Genomic DNA, 8,927 nt, shown 5'->3' with positions numbered 1-8,927 from the left:
AACAGGTGGTAGGATGGGAGAGTTTCTCCTAATGTCTACCACCATTTCTATGGTTTTCAGGTGTTCAATTCCAGATTGTTCTGGTCTCACCACAAGGTGCAACTGGTCTGTAGCCATTCAGTTCTTTGATGGAATCTTCTTTAGCAATGGGTTGGTAGTAAAACATTTGAAATAAGAAGGAACATAGCACATCTCTAGTGAATAAGGGAATTGAACAGGACCTTGGAAGTCTTCTAGTCCAAACCACTATTCAAGCAGAAAAGTTTATACCATTTCAGACAAAAGTTTTCCAACTTCTACTTTAAAATCTCCAGTGATAACGTCTGGGGGCAAGTCATTCTTTTAAAACCGCCATTTGTTTAAAACTGGCGATGGGGAAGCCAAAATACATATACCCAGTGGTAAACGGAATATTTTGCATTGTTGACAATTGAGTCAATATTTCTTCAAGTTCCTTGTATTTCAACCAACTGTAGCTTTTCAGTGTAGATGTACACTTGAGACAAAAATTATAAAAGTCATGATGTCTTACCACTGTAAACTATTCACAGCTGCATTACTATTACTATTAGTCTTCTCATCATTCCTAGCATCCATCTCATTCCACTCATGACTGTGTGTCCGTAACTTGCTGCTTGCATCCCTTTGATTTATATTAATATTGATTACTTCTGGATTGCTTATTTGTATTAAATGACAATTATTAAGTGTTGTACCTCATACTTCTTGACATATTTTCTTTTATGTACATTGCGAGCATATAAGCCGATGTGACACAGCAGGTAGAGTGCTGTACTGCAGGCCATTAAACTGACTGTAGATCCGCAGGTCTGCAGTTCAAATCTCATTACTGACTCAAGGTTGACTCAGTCTTCCATCCTTCTGATGTTGGTAAAATGAGGACCCGGATTGTGAGGGCAATAAGCTGGCTCTGTTAAAAAGTGGTATTGCTAACATGTTGTAAGCCGCCCTGAATCTAAGGAGAATGTCCCAAAAAATTGAATGAATGAATGAATGAATGAATGAATGATGAATAAATGAATAAATGAATAAATAAATGAATAAATGAATAAATGAATAAATGAATAAATGAATAAATGAATAAATGAATAAATGAATAAATGAATAAATGAATAAATGAATGAATGAATGAATGAATGAATAAATAAATAAATAAATAGATAAATAGGTAAACAAACAAACAAACAAATAAATAAATATCCACCCAAGATGAATATCTTGTGTGTCCAATTGGGGGATGGGACCATCCCAAAATGGGGGGAACTCCACTCATGTAGCGGAAATGGAGCTGAGGGCACAGCTCCATTACTGCCGGGTGGGATTCCGATAAAAAAATTTACCTGTAAAAAAACCGGAAGCAAAAAACATTGGAAATCTCTCCCACACAAATCGTTGTGCAAGATTCAGCTTCTGCACTTGCACCAAAGCCAAATCCAGTGCTGGGAACATGCACGCTCCCCCCGTTTGGGTAGCATTGGGAAGGTAGCCTGCCACTGGTCCAATCACACTTGGCCAATAAAGAATTCTATTCTATTCTGTTCTGTTCTATTCTAATTTCTGCCATCCAGCTAATTACTCCAATTTATGAAGATCTCTTTTCTTTCAGATTCTTGCCAATTTGAGAAATGTCCACTTCAACAACACTGCTGGAGATGAAATTTCCTTCTCACAAATTGGACTGAGAACTGCTTGTTATGATATCGTCAACTGGGTTGTCCATCCCAATAAATCTTTAGTCCCTGTGAAAGTTGGGCAAAAGGATCCCAGGGCTGCCCCAGGCCAGGATTTCACCATTAACTCTGATGCAATCATCTGGGCCTCAAAGGTGAGCCAGAAAGAAATGTTTTAAATTCTGGAAAACAGTCACTCTCTCCTAGAGATGCTGAGCATCCTTCTAAGGCAAAGGTCCTCAAACATGGCAACTTTAAGACCTGTGGACATCAAAAACCCAGAATTCTCCAGCCAGCATAGCTAGAACACCTGTTCTAAGGTGAAAACGGGTATATAGATGCAGAAACTTGGAATTTGAAATTGGGTGATTTACTTACATTTGAGGTAATAATAATAATAATAATAATAATAATAATAATAATAATAATAAAAAATAATAATTTGTGAAACCTTTAACAATGAGTGGGAATGAAAAGAGCTTCTGCTCGAAACCAGGATGCTATTAGATCAGGCAGAGATTTCCATGGACCATACCTGTTGGATGGTCAGTTGGATCTTATATGTTTTTTAAATTTATTAGATTTGTCATGAATTGTTTAATTGTATGCTGTGAGCCGCCCCGATTCTACGGAGAGGGGCGGCATACAAAATAAATAAATAGATAGATAGATAGATAGATAGATAGATAGATAGATAGATAGATAGATAGACAGACAGACAGACAGACAGACAGACAGACAGACAACCCAACCTTCATCATTCTTTGTTTTAGCAAAGTTGTAACTCAATCTAGCAAAACTTCCTTTGTGCTTGAAGTTTCAATATTCCTCAATTGGTGAGTCACTAGTGCCAGGAGCTTTTCATGATTTCTGTTAGACCTTTGTGAACTATTTGTAATGATAACATTCTCAACAAGAAAAGAGCAATACAGAAATGAATAAATGTAGGATCTTCATTGCACAGGCCACCTCTAACACTTCTCTTTTCTCCTTTAGAAGGTGCCCTTTGCCAGGTGTGGCAAGAAGAGGTGCCATGCAGGAGAGAGGAGACAGGTTCCAGAGGGCCAGCCCATTTGGTGCTAGGAATGTGCCCCTTGTCCAGAAGGAACCATCTCAAATCAGACAGGTAGAGCACTTTTCATATGCAGATCTTCCAGGATCTAGGACGGGGGTTGGCAACCTTAAAATATCAAAGAGCCATTTGACCCCATTTTCCAGAGAAAACAAAACACTCAGAGTCACAATACCTGGGTGGGCATAGCCAACTTCACATCACTCCAAACAAGATACATCCCCCCAGCTATACCCACCTAGGTTTTGTGGGTCTGATCTCAATTTGAAAAAGTTGTCTCTTTCTCTTTCTCTCTCTCCATCTCTTCTTCTCCCTCTCAGCTTTCTTTCTCTCTTTCCCTCTCTTCTCTCTCTCCCTTTCTCTCCACACACCACTCTCTCCCTCCTTCATGTCTTTCTTTCTCCCATCTCTCTCTTTCATCCCATCTTCCTCTTATCTTTGTGCATGCTGAGTAAACATAACCAGCCCTGGTTTCTCTTCGGGTGACTCTCCATCCCCTCTCCCTGGCTAGCTGTGGCATGTCCAGGGGGACCCTCGTCAAGGTGCAAAGGCAAACACAGAGGGTGAGCGACTGCTCATATAAGAAGAGGTTTTAGACATGGCTTCTCTCCTGCCCTAAGGATCCAGCCATTGCCTTGCCATGTCCCATTCCATCCTGTCCCCTTCCACCTCTTCTGCTTAGCAGGGAGGGTGTGACCACTAGGAAGCAAATATTGCCTTACGCACAAAGTGACATGAAGGCAGCTACATTGCCTTGCTACGAGAGGAGAAGTAGTGGGAGGTGGGTTACCAGAGCAAAGGCACCGTTAGCTGCCTTGAGTCCTTCGGGATTGGGTGGCATAGAAGTTGAATAAATAAATAAAACTTTGCTTCCTCCCACTTTGGGCTGGAGCTTATGCCCACCCTGCTTGGGCTGAAGAGCTGTGGGTTGGGGGGACAGGATGGGACATGTCAAGGTAATGGCCAGATCTTTAGAGCAGGAGAGAAGTTGCATCCTTAAGCAAGCAGCAGCCCACTGCCTGCCCTCCACAGGCAATTTTGAGGCACTTGGTAGTCACTTTAGGGTCTCCCCATGGATATGCAGACTCCTGGCCCCACCATAACTACCCATGGAGTCACAAAAGGGACAGGAGAGTCACCCAAAGGGAAGCCTTTCTCGGGGATGACAATGTTCCTCAACCAGTGTCAGAGAATCAACCATGACCACATCTCCATTCACACCATTGCCCTTAATTTATGAGGACCCAGATTGTGGGGGCAATAGCCTTGCTCTGTTAAAAAAGTGCTATTGCTAACATGTTGTAAGCCGCCCTGAGTCTAAGGAGAAGGGCGGCATAAAAATCGAATGAATAAATAAATAAATAAAGGTGAGGGAGAAGAGGGTGAGGCCAGCCAATGATGGGACAGGGAGCAACAGCAGGGGGGCCAAAGATCAGCATGTCACTCTGAAGCTACGGGTTGGTGACTCCTGGGGTAGGAAATCATTGAGTAAATAATTGATTTTGTCATTTTTGTTGGGAATGCACAATATCAGCTTATTTATACTTTATGGATCTGCATTGTCCTGCTCCAACAAACCATTTCTCTGCTCCTCAATAATTTAAGTCATCTTCAGGCTGTTGATTTGGTCCTTGTGCAAAGGTAAACACAATGAGACCTGAGCTGCCTTCCCTCTATAAATACTGGTGGGTGAGCGTGGAGTGCTGGCTCAGCAGTTGCAGGCTGTGTTGAAACTTCCTGGTGAGTCAGTGGGGTAATGCTTGGGGTCATTGATATAATTGTTGTATGCTGATTAGCATATATATATATATATATATGTTTTCGTAGATTTTCACGGGTACAGGTATGACGGTCTTGGTATATTCGGGTTTCTGGTGACATTTCGACGAGGTCCCACTCGTCATCTTCAGGCTGGTGTTTCTGTCCTTGTTGTCAGGCGAACACTGTGAGAACTGAGCTGCCTTCCTTCTATAAATACTGGTGGCTGGGTGTGATTTGATGGCTCAGCAATTGCCTGCTGTGTAGAAGCTTCCTGGTGAGTCAGTGGGGTAACAATTGGGGTCGTTGATGTAGCTGAGGTATGCTGATTAGTTAATGGTTGTAGATTAGGCGTGATATCCTGAGTAGTTGGAACTTGCAGGCTACTTGATTGCTTTACAATGTGTGTTCTGAGTCTGGTTTCTATGGTTGGGATATGTTTGAGGGCTGGTTTCCAGATGTCTGGTAAGCGAGAGGTATCATCCCGCTTGTTCATATTTTGGGGATGTTTTTCTATCTCGATGGCTTCCATGATTATTCTTTTGCTGTAGTGTTCTGTTTGGAAATTAATTTGGTACTGTCAAAATCAATTTCATGTCCTGTAGTTTTGAAGAGTTGGAAAAGGGAGGTTTTTTCTTTTTTCTTTAATGCATTCTTATGTTCTGCAACACGTGCATTTACTCTCCTGTTCGTTTGTCCAATATATGTGGCTGGGTAGATTTTACACGGTATTTGATAAACTCCCTGGTTTTCTAGTTGGATATTGTCTTTTGGGTTTCTTACGATGTTGGCTATTTTTTTATCTGTACCTAAGGCTGTCTTGATGTTGTGTTTGTGGAGAATTTTACTGATTTTATCTGTGGTGCCTTTGATGTAAGGGAGGAGGGCGATGCCATTGTCCTGTTCTGTGTCTTGGTTCTTGGGGGTGTCTCTTTTTGGATTAAGTTGTTGATTGCCTCTCTTTGGAATCCATTGGAAATTAATACCACCAAATCCAAAATAAAAGCTTCTCCCATCAGTGAAGAAATCCAGCAAAGAATCATCCCCAGAGAAAAATCATCAAGATGCCCCAAGCTCTATGGCCTCCCCAAGATACACAAAGAAGGAACACCACTCAGACCCATAGTCAGCTCCATAGGCTCACCCCTACAGAATCTTGCCAAATTTCTCGCCAAACAACTCCAGCCCTATGCAGAATCCATCATGTCTTATGTACAAAACTCATTCCACTTCATAGAAATCATAAAGGAACAAAACCTACAACCCAGTGACCTTCTCGTAAGCTTCGATGTCATATCTTTCTTCACCCAAGTGCCTATCAAAGAAGCCCTGACAGCCATCCAAAACAAATACAACCCCCCGAAGCACATCTTAGATCTGACCAACCACTGCCTGATGAATACATACTTCATCCACAATGGACAAAGATACAAACAGATAGAAGGAGCCCCCATGGGATCACCCCTGTCACCCATCATCGCAAACTTATACATGGAATATTTTGAAACCAATGCCTTGGACAAATCTGAATACAAACCCAAACTCTGGCTTAGATATGTAGATGACACCTTCGTAATTTGGCCACATGGGAAAGAAAAACTGGACAGCTTTCTCACACATCTCAACAGCCTACACCCCAAAATACAATTCACCATTGAAATAGAAACCAACAACAAACTTCCCTTCCTGGATGTCCTAATCTACAAAAAACCCGATGGCTCCCTAGGACACACCATCTACCAGAAGAAGACACACACCAACCGCTACTTGAACGCAAAATCCCACCACCACCCCGCACAGATCAATTCCGTAGCCAAGACCCTCATTTCCAGAACCAAATGCCTAGCCGACAAAGACCACCTGGAACCTGAATTACACAGTCTCACAAATGTATTAATTTCCAATGGATTCCAAAGAGAGGCAATCAACAACTTAATCCAAAAAGAGACACCCCCCAAGAACCAAGACACAGAACAGGAGAATGGCATCGCCCTCCTCCCTTACATCAAAGGCACCACAGATAAAATCAGTAAAATTCTCCGCAAACACAACATCAAGACAGCCTTTGGTACAGATAAAAAAATAGCCAACATCCTAAGAAACCCGAAAGACAATATCCAACTAGAAAACCAGGGAGTTTATCAAATACCGTGTAAAATCTGCCCAGCCACATATATTGGACAAACGAACAGGAGAGTAAATGCACATGTTGCAGAACATAAGAATGCATGAAAGAAAAAAGAAAATACCTCCTCCCTTTTCCAACACTTCAAAACTACAGGACATGAAATTGATTTTGACAGTACCAAATTAATTTCCAAAACAGAACACTACAGCAAAAGAATAATCATGGAAGCCATCGAGATAGAAAAACATCCCCAAAATATGAACAAGCGGGATGATACCTCTCGCTTACCAGACATCTGGAAACCAGCCCTCAAACGTATCCCAGCCATAGAAACCAGACTCAGAACACACATTGTAAAGCAATCAAGTAGCCTGCAAGTTCCAACTACTCAGGATATCACGCCTAATCTACAACCATTAACTAATCAGCATACCTCAGCTACATCAACGACCCCAATTGTTACCCCACTGACTCACCAGGAAGCTTCTACACAGCAGGCAATTGCTGAGCCATCAAACCACACCCAGCCACCAGTATTTATAGAAGGAAGGCAGCTCAGGTCTCGCAGTGTTCGCCTGAGAACAAGGACAGAAACACCAGCCTGAAGATGATGAGTGAGACCTCATCAAAACGTCGCCAGAAATTTCAAAATCCTACACGGGAAGAAACCCGAATATACCAAGACCGTCGTATGTATGTATGTATGTATGTATGTATGTATGTATCTGTCCTATCAGCATTTTCCATCTTCATAACCCTAACCCTATCAAGCATGAAGAAATCAGGAAATTCAGGCAGTTCAAATGAATATAAAGGACTATTTTAATATTAAGATCCATTCAATAATCTGAAATACTAATGATTGAAGTGAATTGGCAGTGGATAAAAGTCAATGGAATTTGTATGTATTTAGTTGGTGGGTTGGCCAGAGCAAAAAGGGGACAGTCGTGTCAATCCTTGGAAAGGGATAATGATCAGAATAGATGACACTGAAATCCTTACACAAAAATTCTTAATTTCAGATGCAGCCCAGTGTGACCCCTGCCCAGAAGACAAGTATCCCAACAAGGAGAAGGACCAATGCATTGCCAAGAAGATCCACTTACTCAGCTGTCACGAGACCCTCGGATACACTTTGGCTTCTCTAGCTCTTTTCCTTTCTCTAATCACATCTGCAGTACTGGTGGTTTTCCGTAAACATCATGAAACACCAATAGTCAAGGCCAACAACCGAGATCTCACCTATATCCTCCTGGTCTCCCTCCTGCTCTGCTTCCTCTGCTCCTTCCTCTTCATTGTTCAACCCAGGAAGCTCACTTGTCTATTCCGACAAACTGCCTTTGCCATTTTCTTTTCTCTAGCGGTTTCCTGTCTGCTGGCAAAAACAGTCATGGTGGTTCTGGCCTTCATGGCTACCAAACCAGGAAACAGGGCAAGGAAATTCTTAGGAAAACCACTAACCAATTCCGTTATCTTAGCCTGTCCCCTGGTCCAAGCAGTTCTTTGTGCCATCTGGCTGATAACCTCTCCCCCATTTCTCAACATGGACTTCCACTCCTTGGAAGGAGAGACCATCTTGGAATGTCAAGAAGGCTCAGTTTCAATGTTTTATACAGTCCTAGCCTACCTGGGTTTTCTGGCCTTTGGGACTTTTATTTTAGCCTTTCTAGCTAGGAAATTGCCTGATAGCTTTAATGAAGCCAAGTTCATTACTTTTAGCATGTTGGTCTTTTGCAGTGTTTGGATGACTTTCCTCCCCACCTACCTGAGCACCAAAGGGAAGTCCATGGTGGCCGTGGAGATCTTCTCCATCTTGGCCTCTGGGGCCGGTCTCTTGGTTTGCATATTTTTCCCCAAATGCTACATTATCCTACTGAGGCCCCAATTGAATTGCCGAGATAATATAATGGGGCACAAAAACCTCTGATTAATGTCTTGGGTTTCTGTGGGGACAGGGAAATTTATTTTCACTTTGGAATATTTTTATATTCGGTATTATTTCTAATGATAATGTATCTGTTAATCAGCAATGATCACACTCCCTTTCATTTTACTCAAATACCAATTGTCACAAAGAGGTCCAGTGATCAGCTTATATATATTAAAGAAATGCATATTAGTTTTCAGCTTCATTTACTTTAGACATGAGAGTTTTTCAAATGTTTCTAACATGATTGTTTGCCTATATCCCTCCTGATTTTCTGAGTTTCCTACTCAGTTTTTCATTTAATTGTTCATTAGAGCATTCTAAATTTAAATGAGCTACATTTTTTACTCT

At 41.7% G+C, this 8,927-nt stretch overlaps 1 protein-coding gene across 1 annotated transcript; it reads left to right on the top strand.

Annotated features, from left to right (window-relative positions):
- The first annotated feature begins 1,303 nt into the window (after positions 1-1,303).
- Positions 1,304-8,576, top strand: LOC139155718 (vomeronasal type-2 receptor 116-like). Its single transcript, XM_070731358.1, has 4 exons — positions 1,304-1,336; positions 1,628-1,846; positions 2,775-2,817; positions 7,672-8,576. The coding sequence occupies exons 1-4, from the start codon at positions 1,304-1,306 to the stop codon at positions 8,574-8,576; spliced, it is 1,200 nt and encodes a 399-aa protein (XP_070587459.1).
- Positions 8,577-8,927: the final 351 nt, after the last annotated feature.

The sequence above is a fragment of the Erythrolamprus reginae genome, chromosome 1 (assembly GCF_031021105.1).
Source record: "Erythrolamprus reginae isolate rEryReg1 chromosome 1, rEryReg1.hap1, whole genome shotgun sequence".
Taxonomy (NCBI): Eukaryota; Metazoa; Chordata; class Lepidosauria; order Squamata; family Dipsadidae; genus Erythrolamprus; species Erythrolamprus reginae.
Note: the sequence above shows the minus strand (reverse complement) of the source record. Positions and strands in the feature narration are given on the sequence as shown.